Below are 20,431 nucleotides of genomic sequence, written 5' to 3'. Positions count from 1 at the left end.
ATCCATCAGGGTTTCGATAGTATAGCCCTCCATGAAGCAAGAAGTAGTTCTTCAATTCCTTGAGGCTGACTTGGCCTTCTGAATAGAGCTGCTCAATTCATGAATGATGGGTGCTCGCCAATCGTTCGCTGGAATGTCTTCGATCTGAGTGAGCCAAGTCAAGATACTGTACGCCTCTGTACAGTGATCGTTTTCTGTGCTCCTTCGAATTGCAGCTTGGAGGCGAGAGTTGCTAGGCAATCAGCATGCCTATTGTTAGTCCGTCCAGTATGGACGATCGTTGCGTCAGCAAAATAGGTCAACAGCTGAGCTTCGGTTCTGAATGGAGCAAGTGTGATTTCTTTGAGAGAATACGTTCCATTCATCTGGTTGACCAATAATTTTGAATCTCCCCTTATCTCGAGGTGTGTTGCTCCTGCTTGCTTGGCCAAGGATAATCCTAATAGGAAGGCTTCATATTCCGCTGAGTTGTTGGTGCAGTGGAAATCCAACTTGAACGAATGTGAGAAAACTTCACCAGATGGAGACACCAGCACTATGCCCGCTCCTCCGGTGTCACTACTAGGGGTGGCAGATCCATCAAAGTATAGAAGCCATGTTTCTTCCTTGATGACCAAGATGTCTGGGAATTCGCCGGGCACTTCTTCATGTAGTGTTGTTGTGTCTTCCCCTGGAAAAGCGGCGAGCAAGTCTGACCGCTTGACCTTTGATGGCTTTAGGTGGCGTGCAAGCTATGTCAAATTCTGACATCTGGAGTAGCCACTTCGCTGGTCTTCCTATCAAGGCTGGCTTTGATAGCAAGAACTTTATGGGATCAGCTTTGGAGATGAGTACGACCCTGTTAGATAGTAAGTAATGTCTGAACTTCTGGATTGCATGTACCAATGCCAGGCATGCCCTTTCGGCCTTTGGGTATCGGAGTTGAGCATCTCTCATTGTGCGGCTGAAGTAGTAAATCGTTCGACGCCTTCGTCGTCTTCCTGAGCGAGGAGTGCGCCGATGGCGACGTCACTGGAGGCTGTGTAAAGAATCAGAGTCGTCCCTGCACTGGAGACCTCATGACGGCCGGTGACAATAATATCTGTTGTATTTTATGGAAAGCTTCTTGTTGAACAGCTGTCCAGGTGAAGCTTGCTCCTTTCTTCAGCAGAGGTGTGAACGAAGCAATGAGTTGAGCTAATCCAGGAATGAAGCGTCGAATATAATTTACCTTGCCCATAAAGCTCTGTAGTTCCTTCACGGTACGTGGAGGAGGCATGGTGGTAATAGCTTTTTCCTTGTCTGGGTCGACTTTGATCCCTTCAGCCGTGACCAGGAATCCTAAGAATTTTCCGGAAGAAACTCCGAATGCGCACTTTAAAGGATTCATTTTTAATTTGTATTCTTGCACCTTTCAAACACCTGCCTTAGAACTTCGAGATGAGATGCTCGAGTCTTCGATTTTACCACCACATCATCAACATAGTCTTCTACTTGCTTGTGCATCATGTCGTGGAATATGGCAGTCATGGCTCGTTGATAGGTGGCACCAATTCTTTAATCCAAAGGGCATCACAGTGTAGTGAAAATTCCCAATGGGAGTACGGAACGCAGTCTTGTTGGCGTCATGTTCATACATCTTGATCTGGTTGTACCCACTATAGCCGTCCATGAATGAGAACATACCGTGACCACTGGTTGCATCGACGAGCATGTCAATGTTGGGTAGAGGAAAATCATCCTTTGGACAACATTTATTCAAGTTCCTGAAGTCGACACAACATCTGATTTGACCATTTTTCTTCTTAACAGGTACCACATTTGCTAGCCACGTTGGATGAATAGGCTTGATGAACCCTGCTGCCAACAGTTTCTGGATTTCGACCTTGATTTGCTCCTCGACTTCGTGTCTAAATTGTCTGGGCGGTTGTTTGACAGCTTTGGAACCAGGGACGATGTGCAGGTGATGGGTGACGAGTTTGTCATCCAGACCCGGCATTTCTTCGTACGTCCAGGCGAAGACATCTGATATTCTTTCAATAATTTTACCAGCTCGGTCCGCTCCTCTGGTGATAGCGCTGAACTGATCAGGATTGGCCTTGGATCGTCTTCAGTCCCAATGTTGATTGTTTCAGATCGTCAGTGGTAGAGTCAGTGCCGTCCTGTAGTTGTCGTGGGGCATCTTGGACTTCTTCTTCAAGTGATAGCTCACTCTGACACGATTCTTCATGGTGGGGAGACTTTTCATCGTTCTCCCCGATTAATTGTAATCTTTCCGTCGGCGATAAATGACTCTCCCTTCTACGTCTCGATCGGTCGTGAAGTTTGTCCCTGGAGTTGAGACTTGATCATTATGGCGTTTAGTCGGTGTAGTAGGTGACTTGATCATTTTAGCAGCTGAGGATGACGGATCGTTATCAGCCTTCTCGATAGTCTTCCAGCTTGGAAGTGGAGTACTGCGAATCCTGCTTGGAGGTTCCGGGACGCCTTTTTGAGATTCAAGGAACTCAGTATCATAGACGGGAGCATAAGGAGATGATGCCGGAATGAACGATCTTGTTGTCGATTAGGGCCTTCATGCATTGATGGTATGTTAAAGGAACCACCTTGTTATCATGGAGCCATGGGCGTCCCAGTATTATGTGGTAGTCAGGTTCTTGCTCGATCACATGAAACTTTGGTTTCGATCGAATCGGCCCCACCCTCAAATCTATGTATGCATATCCATATGTATGGCTTTGACTTCCTTCAAATCCTGTCATTAGGATGGGATAGAGAACGATTTTACCTTGTGGGAATCTGGCCATCCTGAGAGTCTTCATAGTGACAATGTTGGTGGAAGCACCGGTGTCAACAAGAGCTCTTCTAAATTCAGTGTCTTTGATGAAACCAGTGACATACAATGCTCGGTTGTGTCCTTCATCCGTCATGTGATCTTCTTCTCCAAAAGAGATGTTGTCGATCGAATGTCCAGGCACTAGGGAAACTTCTTCAATTGATGGTATTGGTGGCGTTATTTGTACGCTGGCTGATATCTAGTTAAGTGCTGAAAATGTGTCTGTGCGCTGATCCCTGGAGAAGTGCAGGAGTTCGCATAGATTTTCAATCAAATGTGTGACCTCTTGTTCCACCGGCTTCTCGTATGTGGTGAAGCTGTTAATTTGATGGTCAGATGACGTCTCAGTCACCGGTGTTGAGACTTCTGGAGCGGAGATACCGCCTAACTTGGATGTCAATCTGATGAGAAAGTCGAGGATGTGGTTTATCGTCTCCTTCATCAGGTCCATGTTCATGGTATGGACCTCTAGGATTTGAGCCAACTCTGCCAAAGTCGGGATCCCTCTGCCCTCCATGCCGCCAAGTGTAACATGAGGAATGTTGTCGTTTGAAATATTCTGATCTGAATTAGTTGAATTAGTCCTAAGACCAACCATCTTATGAGATTGTTATATTGCAACCGAGAGAATGATCTCCCACTGTGGTCGCCAATCTGTAGATGGGGAAAAAAGATTTGCTGGTTTTTAAGGAATTAAGGAGACGACGGTACGGAGGAGACTTCTCAAACCGAGCGAAATGTTAAACCTCACACAGATGCACCGCTGCGAAGGGGGTGTTTTAGTTTAGAGAGATCAATCTGTAGTAATCCATCCTAAATCAAGAAAATGACCGTTCTAGAGTAAATTCGGTCACTAGAGAGGATGGGTTGATCTGTAGGAGGGAAGCTGGGAAATGTGTGGAATTAATGGTAATCAAAGATTGTGGGTGTGTGAATTCTGAATATGATAAGCTCTTAATGATTGAAATTGCTCAATTGATGAGTTGATGATCTCGTGTTGTCGATGAGACGTGAGATTGATGATACTGTTGATGATTCAATCATGATTCAGAGACTTATTTATATTGCTGGAATTATAGACACCATGATTCCATGAAGTGTGACAGTTGATGGAATTAAGGAGTGGGGAAGTGAAAATCGTGTTTGAAACCAGTTGCTCAACGTGTGGAGACTTGGTCGATTTTCCACCCACTACCTCATGAATTCCTTCAACTGATTGCACGAATTGCTCACATTCCATTGTGTGTTTGAACACACGTGTCGTAGACCGCCAAACCAAAACCCTAAGTGATATCCCCCAAGTGACACAATTGACGTCTCGTGGTTTGTTAGTCAATTGATGACTTCGTGGTTTGATGGGACAATGAGTCCATGTAGTTGTTGAGTGTAGAAAATGATGTTCTGAAACTCATGAATTGAACATGTCATGAGACGCAGGTATAGTTCTTACGATGAAGTGAGAAAGCATTTCTCATTCGATGGACCGTTGAATATTGATTGTTGAATCAATATTCCTTGGTTTGAGCAAATATTCATCATCTTAGCAAGTGTTGCTCATGTGATTAATTGTTGAATATTTGATCGTCTGAGCATGTGTTGCTCATCTGATGGATTATTGGCAGCGTACCAAAAATATTAATTAGAATGCTGGTCGTTGAACCGAGCATAATTAATAAAATTAATGACCATGAGGTCGTCGTAAAATTATTAAGGTTGGAATCTGGAATGATGATCCTTGGATTCAGAAACCCTAATTTGATCAATTGATGATCAATTCATGGTTCGTCAGAATTTCAACCAAGGGACAAAGGAGGGAGCGACTACATGGGACCGTGGATCAACCATGTAGTGGACATATGCTCACTTGAGAAAATACGAAGAACTCATGAAGAGTTGACGATTTGTTGGTGAAAGAATGATCAAATGCTGATTTAATCATTTATTCGAAAATGCTCGTCTGAGCCTTAGGTGAGAAAACCTAATTAATTATGACGAGGCGAGGAACCGACCATCAAGTCATGAAACCGGCCCTGGGTTGTCACGTGACCACCTGACGATCACTTCATGAAAATCCAAAGTGTTTGGAAGAGTTTTGGACCTAATACGAGCAATTGTGCAAATTAGGTCAAAACTGTGAAAATTGATGGGACCGGCTTCCGTGAGCCAAAAAACTAATCTTAGTCGGTCAAGATAGTGTGCTCGTGTCCCCAAGGCGTCCGCGTCTCAGTCCTGAGAATTTTGATATTTTCTGGCGCGCAATTGAGCATCCATTCGAGAAAATATGCCAATATTAGGGTTTCGACGAAACTGAGGAAAACACCATGAAATGATGAAAAATAATTATAAAATACGGTCCGCAAGTTATAACCCCAAAGATGTCACTATCCATCCACAAAAAACCCATGAAAACAAAAGTAACACAAAAACCCCAAAAAAACAAAAGTAAAACAAAAACCCCAAATTTTAATATTGGTTTCATCAAAATTTATGATGAAACCAAAATAAAATTTGATGAAACCAACATTGAAAATTGGGGTTTTTGTATCAATTTTTAAAAATTTGGGGTTTTTGTATCAATTTTGTTTACGATGGAGTTTTAATGGATCCCAACATTTGAGTGGGGTTTTTGCACCACAAGTTTGGTCACCTTGGGTTTCTATGACTAGTTTTGTATAAAATAAGGGATGAGGAGGCGTGGGACCGCCGTGGTCAAGGCATGGTCGGCCGGTCGTGACCGTGGTCCCGTGGTGCCTTTTCCTTAATTTTATAATATTTTGATGATTTTATGAAAAATTCATGAATTTTGAGAAATTTCATGAATTTAGGGAGATTCCATGAATTAAAGGAGTTTTCATGATTCCAGGGAAGCAAAAAATATTAAAATAATAAAAACAAGGGCGTGTGGGACCGTGGGAGGCATGGCCGGCCGGCTTGGGCCCGGTCCAACGATTTTCCCTAATTTTTGTGTATTTTTTATGTATTTTTGATGATTTGAGAGAATTTTTCCTAATTTGAGAGAAATACCATGAAATCAAGGAATTTGATGAATTCAAGGAAAACTAATAATAAAATAATAAAAGAAAGGGGCGCGTGGGACCAGCTAGGGCATGGCCGGACGGCCAAGGCCCGGTCCCACAAGTTTTCATAATTTATTTTATTTTATTATTATTTGATGATTTGTGCAAAAAATACCATGAAATCAAGGAGTTTTTTCATGAAATTAGAGAAATTATAATAATAATAATAAAATAATAAAGAACCGTGGGTATGGGGCCGGTAGGGACCAAGGCATGGCCGGTTGGCCAATGGTCACGCCTCATACTCCTTTTCTTAATTTTATATTATTTTTTATGGATTTATGGAAGTACCATGAAACCGAGGAGTTTCTTCGAGACGAAGGAAATTTGATAAAATGAGAGAATTTTCATCAAATCATGAAAAATAATAAAAATGCATTAAAAGTATAAAACTGGCGTGGGATTGACCACGACGCGGTCGGTTGGTCGTGTGTCCGTGCTCCAGCACCCTGGTCAATATTTTTAATTATTTATTATTTTCTTCTCTATTTTGCATAGGTTCATCGTTTCGTTGTATTTTTGAAATACTCGTTCATGCGGTGACTGTTAGTGTATCGTCGTTGGATACACCTTCGCCATTTGAATCGGGGCTTACTTAGAGGTAGCTCAGACGCCCGGTTGTTGATTATTTATTACTAATTGTGGGATCCAGTGGAGAATAATTCACAAAACTGAGTAATAAAATGTTTATTATTAATTCATAGGATCAGCTGAGGATTCGACTACGAATTCAGAATAATAAAGTGAGCATTACCATTCCATGGGATCGTGGATTCGACCATAGAATCGAAGTAATTAAGATTTATGTATTACCATTTATGAGACCAGTTGTGGATTCGATCATGAAATCGGAGTAATGAGATAATATAGTTATTTCCATTCCAGTGGACCAGTCGCGGATTCGACCATGGAATAAGAGCAATTGTAATTAGGAATAATTAACTTTGTGGCTCTATACTAGCAGAGCAAGCTGTCTAGGAGCATTAATTATCCCGATATGAGCTTGTCGGTAAGCCATATCCTTTACATAGTCAGGGTAAAGTCGTTGTTTGTTCCTGAAAACGTTATCACTCTATACTAGCAGAGCAAGCTGTCTAGGAGCCGTCCATCACGTGATGCTATATAGAAATAATCACTGAAAGTATTCAGTATTCATGAGATATGTCGTTGTCCAGTCGTGAGACTACATATCCACATGTACTCTGAGAGAAGGTACTCTCCGTTGAGAATTCGATGAGAGACCCGTGTCTCGATACTCACGTCTGATTGCTGAATCAAATCTTCGTATAATTATAAGTTTACAAACTTAGCCTTTTTCGAAAATCCACCATCTACAAGTCCCCATTATAGTTCGTTTTTATTTCACCTCGTGTTTCTCATGCTTGTATTTAGCATGGAATTTCTTGGTGTGAAGATTTCAGAATGAGTGCTTCTCCAGCTCACTCTCACAATGAATTTGCCATTGGCATCCTCTTAGATAGGGAAATAGTCTAGAACTCTATATTAGACAGAGGCCCATAAATTTTTGGTACCTAACCACTGCTGCTTCAAAACATAGGATTTACTATGGATTAGGATTTTGCAGTCCAAAAAGATTTTCTATGGGGCAATCAGAAAAAGTGGTAGTTAATATTACAGCCATCAAAAACATGTTTTAGTAGGCTGGCTGCACCATTTCATCATGGCCCGCCAATTTTCCAATATTTTGTTTTTAAATGATATATTTTTAAAATTCTTTATCTTTATCTCTTTGGTCTTGGATATTATTATAGTGGAATTTGAGCTGCACTAATTCGTTTTATCCATCTGATTTTGGGAAAGTGGAGTGTTTTTAGGTCATTGGAGGGATGTGTCACTTTAGCTACTTGTATGGATCTACTCCATAAACATCATTTCAAGTCCTTCCAAAGCAGCCTTCATGGACAATATCTTCTCTTTGACAACATCTCCATTGTCTAAGTTCGAGAATGAAACAGTTAAGTTGCTCTTAGGACCTCAAGGCTCATTTATATGCGACCCTTTGAATTGAAATCATGAGACAAGGCGGTTAATGAATTATTATTGACTTCAAGATATAATTGAATCCTGCGATAACGTAATCGAATTCAAAATCTATACTACTCTGATTTGATCAAGAAAACACCAATAAAGATGTCAAAGAAATAGGGAGAGATGGCAACAACCTTAAGATTTTAACTTGCTAATTCGCCAATGTCACACTAATATAGTGATAAAGTCATTGGACAATGATTTTAATGATCCCCATTCGTACATATTGCATATGAAGCTCACCAAGACAAAAAAAGAAAAAAAAAGTCGTTTAATTTTCTAAACCATTTTGAAAATACCCAACAACACACATATCCATAAATCAGTTGTTTCACCGCCGCATAGCACTCAACATATTTCAAATAAAAACCCATTAGTTGGAGTATATCCGTATATGTTGGTGGGTTGGGTGCTTGCTCAAGATGGAGCAGGGCTGAGTGATTCAGGAAATGCAATCATATGCATCTGGTACCTTTATATCATTTCACCTTTAAATAAAACCCAAATACCTTTGAGGAAAAGGCTAATAAAGAAATATATTTTATTTTTATTTCTTTTTGAAAGAAGAAATATATTTTATGCCCAAAGGCCAAACCAAATAAGAATTTAAGGTACAAAATTAATATTAATTGGCAATGTGTACATCTGTAATTCCATACATATGAAGAAAATGAATCAAAAGATGTCTATAACACTAATATAAAGAGACATAATTATTGCTTATTGATAATCTTAATTAGTACTTCTTTTTTTTTTGAAGCATATAATTAGTACTGATATATATATATCATGTAATTTACTTTGGATTAATTCTTTTGAATTACTTCAATAAAGGTGGCAAATATCTTTGAAAATTTGGACATGCTCATGTTGCAGTGCCATGACCGCATCAATGCCACCACCTTCTTTGCAAGAAGGAACGAAAATCACTAAGCCTTCAACAGGTAATTCAGCAGGAAGAACAGCACAAGGACTTCCACCACCAAAATCCATATGGTGAAACTGAAACCTCAACCAACTATCAACTTCCAAATTCGGACACAATAAGTTGCCGATATCCGGCGCCATGGCAACCAATTTCTCACCTCCGTCTTCTTTTGCAACTTCACCGAAATCTATAAATGACTTAAAATAATTATTATCAACTTGAGCTACGGCTTCATGAATTGCTCCTGCAACATAAGCATAATCTTCTTGCAATAATTCTTTCACTTGCAATCTTGGGTATGCCCAAAGTACTAAATTGCCAAAATACTCCATGGGCACTGTTGGTTTCATCCTGGCTCTACCATTCACTGCTACCCTGACTTGCGTGAACTCATCTTGTTCTAGTCCTCTTGCTTGTGTCACCTTCTTCCATACATGAGCTAAGAGACACTCGAAAGTAGTTGTATACATTCTATGGGGTGGTAATGAGTTGGTGGTGCAATTACTAATTTCTTCATTAACCTTCATTTTAAGCTTCGCCATAAAATCAACAGAGAAGTTGACAACCAAGTTTTTAATAGATGAAGAAGATCTAACATTTTCTTTGCAAGTCTTCCGAAATTCGATGGAGCGGTGGTCGAACTCTATGTTAGGCGGGTTCCTAGGAACGGCAACTGAAGCTCGGTCATGGTAAGGAAGGATTATAGGTTCCTGATCGATTTTGTTTGACACCAAACCAGCTGCACGTACTAATTTAGCCCATGTAAAGTAGAAAGAACTCATAGATTGACCATCACCCACATGATGATGGCATGTTTGGCCAATTACAAGACCACCACAAGCGTAACGATTGAGTTGAATCTGCATTATCTCCTCAAAACCTTCGATAGGTGGAAATAAGTCTTCTATATCTGTATTCGGATTAAAAGGAAGCTGTTCAGATAATGTTACCGGAATATACGTCTCGATAACTCGAACTCCTGCATTGTTTAGATGAATGCACGGGCGACCTTGTTCATCAGTTGTAAGCCGACCTGCAAGGTGTGGGAAATGAACGAGAGCTTTCAGTAAACCTTCTTTCATGGCTTCATTAGAAGGCATGGGTGGCTGGAACACATATAGAACAGATACGTTGAGATCGAATGCTGCTTTGTCGAAAATTGTTAGTGGGATTTTGGTATCATAACATATTGAAGGATCAGATGATGGAGATGGATACAAAGTGGTACTGCTGATTACCCTGACAGACATTGTTGCTTAAAAATACTTTTCTGAGTTATTTTTTGTTTTGTTTCTTGATGTTAAAAGATGTATCGGTCTCTTCTATATGTAGAGAATCATATTCCACCTAATCTTATCTACTAGACTGCTACTACTACTCTCTCTATATATTGCTTTTACACGTAAGAAAGCTTTTTCTTTTGTTGTTGTTGTTGAAACGAAAGGTGAAAAACGGCATGTAAACGTAAATCTCTCGATAGTCTTTAAGTTTTCAACCAGTACAGTTATGGACCATTTTTTTAGTGTCATTTTACGTTGCAATATTATATATGACGTACCTATACGCACATATATAGAACGAGTCTTTGGTTTTTTTTTGGAGTTGGTAGATTTGTACTATATCGAAGCGTATCACAATTGAAATACTGTCTGAAATGCATTTATGTAGTCCAGACGAGTATTCAACCATGAAAACAAGACCCCGAAGTACAACCAAAAATTCAAATGGTGCATCCAGTAAGGATCAGATATTTGGACAAGACAAGACCCCAATACTGAATGTCAAACAGTCTTGCAAATGTGACGGGCCGGACTGTCTTACAAGTTATTAGGTTGGAAACCATAAATTCAAGGAAAAACGAGTAGTACTTAAAATTTGACTTTTGAATTATATCTTAAATTCAGTAATGAACTCCTCAATACAGTTGCAAGTTGCATCTGTTTCTGTAATGACTAGAAGAAAAATCCAAGTTTGAAAATATGTTTGTAGTGTTGAAATTTTATGCTTCACCGTCATTATGGTTCCCTTGCGAACTGTAAAAAAAATTCAGAACCTAATCGACATTTTACATTGAGGAAAATTTTGGTTTATTAGGTAAAAAACAGTGCCGTTAAGGACCTTAAGGATGAGAGTGGGCAACCAAAATCGCACTCGATTAAAGTATAATGCAACCACTTTTTCAGAGTAGATGAGCAAAACCGCATCATCTAACGTGGGACTGGTAGGGTTGGTAATTGGGTCCCTATAAGGACCACAACTCCACATTCGGCTAACTGTCGGGCCTACCCATCAGGTCGTCCATATTGGCGGTAAAAGCAACTACTTGATTTGCCAGGGTTGCGACTTCAGAGCCACACTGTTATTTGTGTTCTTTGTTGTGGCTTCGCAGTAGCCAAGGAGTTGTGTAAATCACATTTTACGTACTCTCAGTCTTCTTATGCTTTTATCACACGCCCAATTAATCTCCTAAAATTTTCATGGGACATGACCGGCAATGATTGTGGTTCAGTAAATCATCTTCACCCACAATCACTCAGCCTTGCATACTCGCATCAGAGTACGCATATGCCTTCACTCATAAGGCATTGCACAACGAAAGTCTTTTCTTCTTTCTCTCTAACTCTTCATGTCCCCATAAGCATAAGAGGTTTTGCCATGCACTTCAACACTTCTCACACAAGATCAGCAACATAATGAACACAAAGAACTAACACAATAAACCCATTTCATTGCATTAAGGAAGATTATACAAAACAGTCCATCACATGGACCAAAACAGGTCATCATCCTCTTGGTGATGCCTTTATTCTCTCAAGCATGAGACTACATGTCTACCAAACTCTCTCTATGTAAGCCTACTGATTTTCCCACTCCTTAGGACTATTTATACAGCAAACTCACTAGCAAAAATTGTGTGCAACCGCTTGCACATCCTACAGACAGCCACATGTCCACAGGTAGTTTTCCTAACCGCCAATCTTCTTTTCAACTGCCACATTTTGTATTGTCATGCAGATTGAAGCCACACTTGTCTTGAACAGTTAGAACATGCCAAACTTAGTTATAAAGCCGCTTTATAACTATCTCAACCAACTCCCTTGCTCCAGCATGCGTGTGATGAACATGCCACTCGTAACTGACAGCTTTAGCCAACATCCAGTCAACATCGCGCTACATGCAACTTGGCCCGAGCCAATGTGCAGCCATCTTAGCGCTACATTTATTTAGGCCATGCACTTAACTTTTTGATGCCAACATCTGAGTAAATTCATGCCAATCATGTCTTGTTCTGCTGCTTGGTTTAGCTTCATACGTTAAGTGCATCACTTGCATTCTTTTTACTGAGCAATGGCCAACAATGTCGCATTTTGCAACGCCACCGTTACATTTGCATTGTACAGGCCTTGGATAAGCCTTAGGCAATTCCATAAGTCATCTGATGACTTATCTTGCATCCTTAATCCATTCCTTGAGTTGGGCCAACTCTAGATTACGAATATGCCAACATGCCAACATCCCATGTTGCATTTTGCAACTTTCCACTTTGGCTTTGTCTTGCCTTTCCTAAATGAAGCTTCATTGTGTCGGCCAATAAGCTTCATTACTTAAACAAATGTATTTACAATGTATTGTTACTCTTGCACTTCATTGGCCTTGCGGGGTTATGCCATTCTTAGCACTTGACAGCCTACGTAGTGTCGCGCCATCCTGGCTGCACACTGACTTGGCCTGCAACTCTGTAACGCGTAATGATTATGCGTCACTTTCATGACCATAACAAACCTCCCCCACCTAATCCGTTCAACACCCTCGTTGAACGCAACAAAGTATACTTGCAATACTTGCTCTTTGGCCTTGCACAATTCTGAGCCCATCTCAGAAATCAGCAAGCTTGTTTGGCCTTTTCCCTTGCCAAAACTTTTATGCCTAGTACCAAGTGCCATCACTTAGCTTTACTGCCTTGCCATTGATCCTACTGATCTTGATCTTTGTTGTTACGTTGCGCATACGTTCCAACTATTCCTCAAGTCGAATATCAATACTCAAATGAAAACTGAAATTCTCCTTAGCCAATTCCCTGAATTGTGCTTGAACTTTGTTGAATCATTTGTGCCTAAGTGTACACAAGTAATGATTTTTCCCAACTGATCACACTAATCATTGCCATTGTCTTATGCCTTCATTTTTCCGACTTTAGTTGCACCATGCAACATAACAGGACTTATACAAGACTTGACTTCAATTCTTCAATCATATGTGCCTACGCCAAAGCATGCCATGCCTTAAGGCATGCACCCTATGATTCCGTACCACTCTTGGTCAGCGCCACAATCTATAAACTTTGCTGCACTTTGCAAACTTCAGGACTTTCACTAGATTTGGCCTCCAAATCATGTTGAAATCTCACCTTCTTGAACTTGCATCATTTGTATGCCAAAGAACCTGCACCTTGGTGTTCTTTGCTTGCATTTTCGTAACATCATGATTGAAATGCATGACTTTGGTATAGTCATGACTTAGGATACCCCTGACATCAGACCGTCTTTTAAGACCAAGCATCCTCTTCACGCGCCTTTGAAACCAACACTTTAAGCATCACTTGCTCTTTCAAACTGCTACGCTATAATGTGGCGGAAAAACAGCATCATGATCTTCCAAACAATGAGTTACTCTTAACTCATTTACTTGATGGACTTACATCTTCATTCTTGCTGCGTTACTCCATGATATCGCTGACATATGCCATTACACTTCCACATAACTCTCAACAACAAACTCGACTATGCCACCAACTCTATTTGCTTCTTTTACTTTCAGCGTCTTTTATTGCATATTTTGGCTTAATATGCTATGCAGCATCTTCCACGCGAACTAGCTTTACTTTGAACGAAAGAGGAAAGATCTTTCACTTCAAATACCCTCATTCACTACTACCTTACATAGAGAGACTTTATTTCCAACACCAAGGTCCACTCGACCCAAACTGAAAGTATATTCAAACTTGAGAAAATACTCGCGCCAACTGATTGCAACTTGTAAGACCTAACAAGCCTTGCAATACTGACTTCAACTTCTCTTCTAAGCAACAAAGGAAGCGAGACAGCACCTACTGTCCCTAATGTAGCAATTCACTTTGTCACATGCACTCTTCCAACTATCAACGTTCTTATGCAACTACCATAACGAAGCACAATATAATTGACAATTAGTTGAATACTCCTTCAAACTGATGCTATCACGTTGCTTTAGCTTTCATGAAGATTTCTTCAATAATGGCCTCATGCCATTCTTATGCATCACTACTACTCTGTTCTTCTTTTTCCACGCATATATGATTCGCCTAACTTGTATCTCCAACCGCATCATGCATCTTGGCCATGCCCAAATCTCATTTGGCGCATGCTACTGTTGCATACATGCTATTCCAATTAGCACCCAAATCTTGACACAAACTTGTGCACCATTGCGTAACTGGAACAGACTTATCTTAGTGATTCTGAGCATCACCATAGATCTCAGCAAAGTCATATCACTCAATTACTTCCGCGGATAAACACTTTGGACAGTTGCAAACAAGGCCATAATACTTGCAAGTGAGGCGCCACGGCCTACGTTCCATGAAGCAAGAATGCCACATTCTTCTTCAAACTTGGAACTTATTTTTACTACCCATGCACATCTGGTTTCTCTTGTCTTTCCCCTTCTCCAAAACCAGCTTTGTAGCAATACTGATTTGTAGTTGACAAGAACATCCGCTTGTGGTTATGCTCAAATACAGGTCTTTGGACACCCTTGTCCAAGCATATTGATCCCACTCATAAACCAGGTGCAAACACACTCCTTGTGTGCATCTAGCATAAACGAAGAACTCTTTTCAAACACAAGACCGTGGTGTATCGGTTTTCCCCTAACTTGCGCTTATTTCTTCAACCTATTAATAATCTTTATGTTAGATAAGAATTGGCCATCCAATTCTTCTTTTATGGAATCACATTGCCACAAAAATGCTGGTTCGCAACCATACTTTCCATTACCACCAAGGTACATGCATTCGAGAGAGATACCATTAATCTTCCATCAACTGCTACGATGAAAATACCTTCAATATATCTCATAGACATGTTCTTCATCTACTTTTCCACTGCAAAGGCCAATAACTTCTTTGTATTCAGGAATTTCCCCTAAAATTCCCATTACTTCTTGTAATGTACTCGCTACTGATAATACCATGAAAGAATGCATTCCAAATGCATAATCTTCCATACTTGTGAGAAACATGGACTTTAACACCTGACTTGCACCATAGAAGTCAGCATACTCCTTAGTTTTATCATGACATCACTTGAAAACCCGGTTTTCAATGACTCTTGCAAGTTCGTCTAACACTTTGGGATGGAATTTTGACACCTTTGTCATAAACTTTCATGGCCTGCTGCTACTTCAAGATTCAAGTTCATTCCAATTGATCTTTCTACACAAGACCAACTTCTTCTAGTCTCCATACTAGTGAAACCCAAACAATTCTTCACTGAATTTGACAAACAAATGACACCAACTCGAGTAAAAAGAGAGAATAATCAACAAACTCTGTCCCCTAACACAGCTCTGATACCGGCTGTCACACGCCCAATTAATCTCCTAAAATTTTCATGGGACATGATCGGAAATGATTGTTGTTCAGTGAATCATCTTCACCCACAATCACTCAGCGTTGCATACTCTCACCAAAGTACGCATCTGCCTTCACTCATAAGGAATTGCACAACGAAAGTTTTTTCTTCTTTCTCTCTAACTCTTCATTCCCCCATAAGCATAAGAGGTTCTTCCATGCACGTCAACACTTCTCACACAAGATCAGCAACATAATAAACACAAAGAACTAACACAATAAACCCATTTCATTGCATTAAGGAAGATTATACAAAACAGTCCATCACATGGACCAAAACAGGCCATCACCCTCTTGGTGATGCCTTTATTCTCTCAAGCATGAGACTACATGTCTACCAAACTCTCTCTATGTAGGCCTACTGATTTTCCCACTCCTTAGGACTATTTATACAGCAAACTCACTAGCCAAAATTGTGTGCAACCGCTTGCACATCCTACAGACAGCCGCATTTCCATAGGTAGTTTTCCTAACTGCCAATCTGCTTTTCAACTGCCACCTTTTGTGTTGTCATGCAGATTGAAGCCACACTTGTCTTGAACAGTTAGAACATGCCAAACTTAGTTATAAAGCCTCTTTATAATTATCACAACCAACTCCCTTGCTCCAGCATGTGTGTGATGCACATGCCACTCGTAACTGACAGCTTTAGCCAACATCCAGTCAACATTGCGCTACATGCAACTTGGCCCGAGCCAATGTGCATCCATCTTAGCGCTACATTTATTTAGGCCATGCACTTAACTATTTTGATGCCAACATCTGAGTAAATTTATGCCAATCATGTCTTGTTCTGCTGCTTGGTTTAGCTTCATACATTAAGTGCATCACTTGCATTCTTTTTACTGAGCAATGGCCAACAATGTCGCATTTGGCAACGCCACTGTTCCATTCGCATTGGCCAGGCCTTGGATAAGCCTTAGGCCAATGCATAAGTCATCTGATGACTTATCTTTCATCCTTAATCCATTCTTTGAGTTGGGTTAACTATGGATTACGAATATGCCAACATGTCAACATCTCATGTTGCATCTTGCAACTTGCCACTTTGTCTTTGTCTTGCCTTTCCTAAATGAAGCTTCATTGTGTCGGCCAATAAGCTTCATTACTTATACAAATGTATTTAAAATGTAGTGTTACTCTTGCACTTCATTGGCCCTGCGGGGTTATGCCATTCTTAGCACTTGATCGTCTACGCAGTGTCGCGCCATCCTGGCTGCACACTGACTTGGCCTGCAAATCTGTAACGCGTAATCATTATGCATCACTTGCATGACCATATGAAACCTCCCCCACCTAATCCGTTCAACTCCTTCGTTGAACGCAACAAAGTATACTTGATCTTTGGCCTTGCACAATTCTGAGCCCGTTTCAGAAATCATCAAACTTGTTTGGCCTTTTCCCTTGCCAAAACTTTTATGCCTAGTACCAAGTGCCATCACTTAGCTTTACTTCCTTGACATTGATCCTACTAATCTTGATCTTTGTTGTTACGTTGCGCATACGTTCCAACTCTGCCTCAAGTCGAATATCAATACTCAAATGCAAACTGAAATTCTCCTTAGCCAATTCCCTGAATTGTGCTTGAACTTTGTTGAATCATTTGTGCCTAAGTGTACACAAGTAATGATTTTTCCCAACTGATCACACTAATTATTGCCATTGTCTTATGCCTTCATTTTTCCGACTTTAGTTGCACCATGCAACATAACAGGACTTATACAAGACTTGACTTCAATTCTTCAATCATATGTGCCTACGCCAAATCATGCCATGCCTTAAGGCATGCACCCTATGATTCCGTACCACTCTTGGTCAGCGCCACAATCTATAACCTTTGCTGCACTTTGCAAACTTCAGGACTTTCACTAGATTTGGCCTCCAAATCATGTTGCAATCTCACCTTCTTGAACTTGCATCATTTGTATTCCAAAGAACCTGTACCTTGCTTTTATTTGCTTGCATTTTCGTAACATCATGATTGAAATGCATGACTTTGGTATAGTCATGACTTAGGATACCCCTGACATCAGACCGTCTTTTAAGACCAAGCATCCTCTTCACTCGCCTTTGACACCAACACTTTAAGCATAACTTTCTCTTTGAAACTGCTATGCTTTAATGTGGCGGAAAAACAACATCATGTTCTTCCAAACAATGAGTTACTCTTAACTCATTTACTTGATGGACTTACATCTTCATTTTTCCTGTGTTACTCCATGCTATCGCTGACATTTGCCATTACACTTCCACATAACTCTCAACAACAAACTTGACTATGACACCAACTCTATTTGCTTCTTTCACTTTCAGCGTCTTTTATTGCATATTTTGGCTTAATATACTATGCAGCATCTTCCACGCGAACTAGCTTTACTTTGAACGAAACAGGCAAGATCTTTCACTTCAAATACCCTCATTCACTACTACCTTACATAGAGAGACTTTATTTCCAACACCAAGGTCCACTCGACCCAAACTGAAAGTATATTCAAACTTGAGAAAATACTCGCGCCAACTGATTGCAACTTGTAAGACCTAACAAGCCTTGCAATACTGACTTCAACTTCTCTTCTAAGCAACAAAGGAAGCGAGACAGCACCTACTGTCCCTAATGTAGCAATTCACTTTGTCACATGCACTCTTCCAACTATCAACGTTCTTATGCAACTACCATAACGAAGCACAATATAATTGACAATTAGTTGAATACTCCTTCAAACTGATGCTATCACGTTGCTTTAGCTTTCATGAAGATTTATTCAATAATGGCCTCATCCCATTTTTATGCATCACTACTACTCTGTTCTTCTTTTTCCATGCATCTATGATTCACCTAACTTGTATCTCCAACCGCATCATGCATCTTGGCCGTGCCCAAATCTCATTTGGCGCATGCTACTGTTGCATACATGTTATGCCAATTAGCACCCAAATCTTGACACAAACTTGTGCACCTTTGCACAACTTGAATAGACTTATCTTAGTGATTCTGAGCATCACCATAGATCTCAGCAAAGTCATATCACTCAATGACTTCCGCGGATAAACACTTTGGACAGTTGAAACAAGGCCATAATCCTTTCAAATGAGGCGCTACTGCCTACGTTCCATGAAGCAAGAATGCAACATTCTTCTTAAAACTTGGAACTCATTTTTACTACCCATGCACATCTGGTTTCTCTTTTCTTTCCCCTTCTCCAAAATCAGCTTTGTAGCAATACTGATTTGTAGTTGATAAGAAAATCTGCTTGTGGTTATGATCAAATGCAGGTCTTTGGACACCCTTGTCCAAGCATATTGATACCACTCATAAACCAGGTGCAAACACAATCTTTGTGTGCATCTAGCATAAACTAAGAACTCTTTTCAAACACAAGACCGTGGTGTATCGGTTTTCCCCTAACTTGCGCTTATTTCTTCAGCCTTTCAATAATCTTTATGCTAGATAAGAATTGGCCATCCAATTCTTCTTTTATGGCATCACATTGCCACAACAATGCTGGTTCGAAACCAGACTTTGCATTACCACCAAGGTACATGCATTCGAGAGAGATAACATTAATCTTCCATCAACTTCTACGATGAAAACACCTTCAATATATCTCATAGACATGTTCTTCATCTACTTTGCCACTGCAAAGGCCAATAACTTCTTTGTAATCAGGAATTTCCCCTAAAATTCCCATTACTTCTTGTAATGTACTCGCTACTGATAATACTACGAAAGAATGCATTCCAAATGCATAATCTTCCATACTTGTGAGAAACATGGACTTTAACACCTGGCTTGCACCATAGAAGTCAGCATACTCCTTAGTTTTATCATGCCATCACTTGAAAACCCGATTTTGAATGACTCTTGCACGTTCGTCTAACACTTTGGGATGGAATTTTGACACCTTTGTCATAAACTTTCATGGAATGCTGCTACTTCAAGCTTCAAGTTCATTCCAATTGATCTTTCCACACAAGACCAACTTCTTCTAGTCACCATACTAGTGAAACCCAAACAATTATTCACTGAATTTGACAAACAAGTGACAACAACTCGAGTAAAAAGAGAGAATAATCGGCAAACTCTGTCCCCTAACACAGCTCTGATACCGTCTGTCACACGCCCAATTAATCTCCTAAAATATTCATGGGACATGACCGGCAATGATTGTGGTTCAGTGAATCATCTTCACCCACAATCACTCAGCCTTGCATACTCACATCAAAGTACGCATCTGCCTTCACTCATAAGACATTGCACAACGGAAGTCTTTTCTTCTTTCTTTCTAACTCTTCATGCCCCCATAAGCATAAGAGGTTCTGCCATGCACTTCAACACTTCTCAAACAAGATCAGCAACATAATGAACACAAATAACTAACACAATAAACCCATTTCATTGCATTAAGGAAGATTTTACAAAACAGTCCGTCACATGGACTAAAACAGGCCATCACCCTCTTGGTGATGCGTTTATTCTCTCAAGCATGAGACTACATGTCTACCAAACTCTCTCTATGTAAGCCTACTGATTTTCCCACTCCTTAGGACTATTTATACAGCAAACTCACTAGCCAAAATTGTGTGCAACCGCTTGCACATCCTACAGACAGCCACATGTCCACAGGTAGTTTTCCTAACCGCCAATCTGCTTTTCAACTGCCACCTTTTGTGTTGTCATGCAGATTGAAGCAACACTTGTCTTGAACAGTTAGAACATGCCAAACTTAGTTATAAAGCCTCTTTATAACTATCTCAACCAACTCCCTTGCTCCAGCATGCGTGTGATTCACATGCCACTCGTAACTGACAGCTTTAGCCAACATCCAGTCAACATCGCGCTACATGCAACTTGGCCCGAGCCAATGTGCAGCCATCTTAGCGCTATATTTATT

General features: G+C 40.3%; 1 protein-coding gene across 1 annotated transcript; it reads right to left on the bottom strand.

Moving 5' to 3' along the window:
• Nucleotides 1-8,630: 8,630 nt before the first annotated feature.
• On the bottom strand, nt 8,631-10,180 carry LOC113282563 (tryptamine hydroxycinnamoyltransferase 2-like). Its single transcript, XM_026531603.1, has one exon. It carries the CDS (start codon nt 10,117-10,119, stop codon nt 8,767-8,769), a length of 1,353 nt encoding a protein of 450 aa, XP_026387388.1. The 5' UTR covers nt 10,120-10,180; the 3' UTR covers nt 8,631-8,766.
• Nucleotides 10,181-20,431: the final 10,251 nt, after the last annotated feature.

This window comes from Papaver somniferum, chromosome 1 (assembly GCF_003573695.1).
Source record: "Papaver somniferum cultivar HN1 chromosome 1, ASM357369v1, whole genome shotgun sequence".
Lineage (NCBI taxonomy): Eukaryota > Viridiplantae > Streptophyta > Magnoliopsida > Ranunculales > Papaveraceae > Papaver > Papaver somniferum.
This window is presented reverse-complemented; position numbering and strand designations above follow the sequence as displayed.

Coding starts and splice junctions, on each gene's coding strand:
- LOC113282563 (XM_026531603.1), bottom strand. CDS start 10,119: ATGTCTGTCAGGGTAATCAGCAGTACCACTTTGTATCCATCTCCATCA.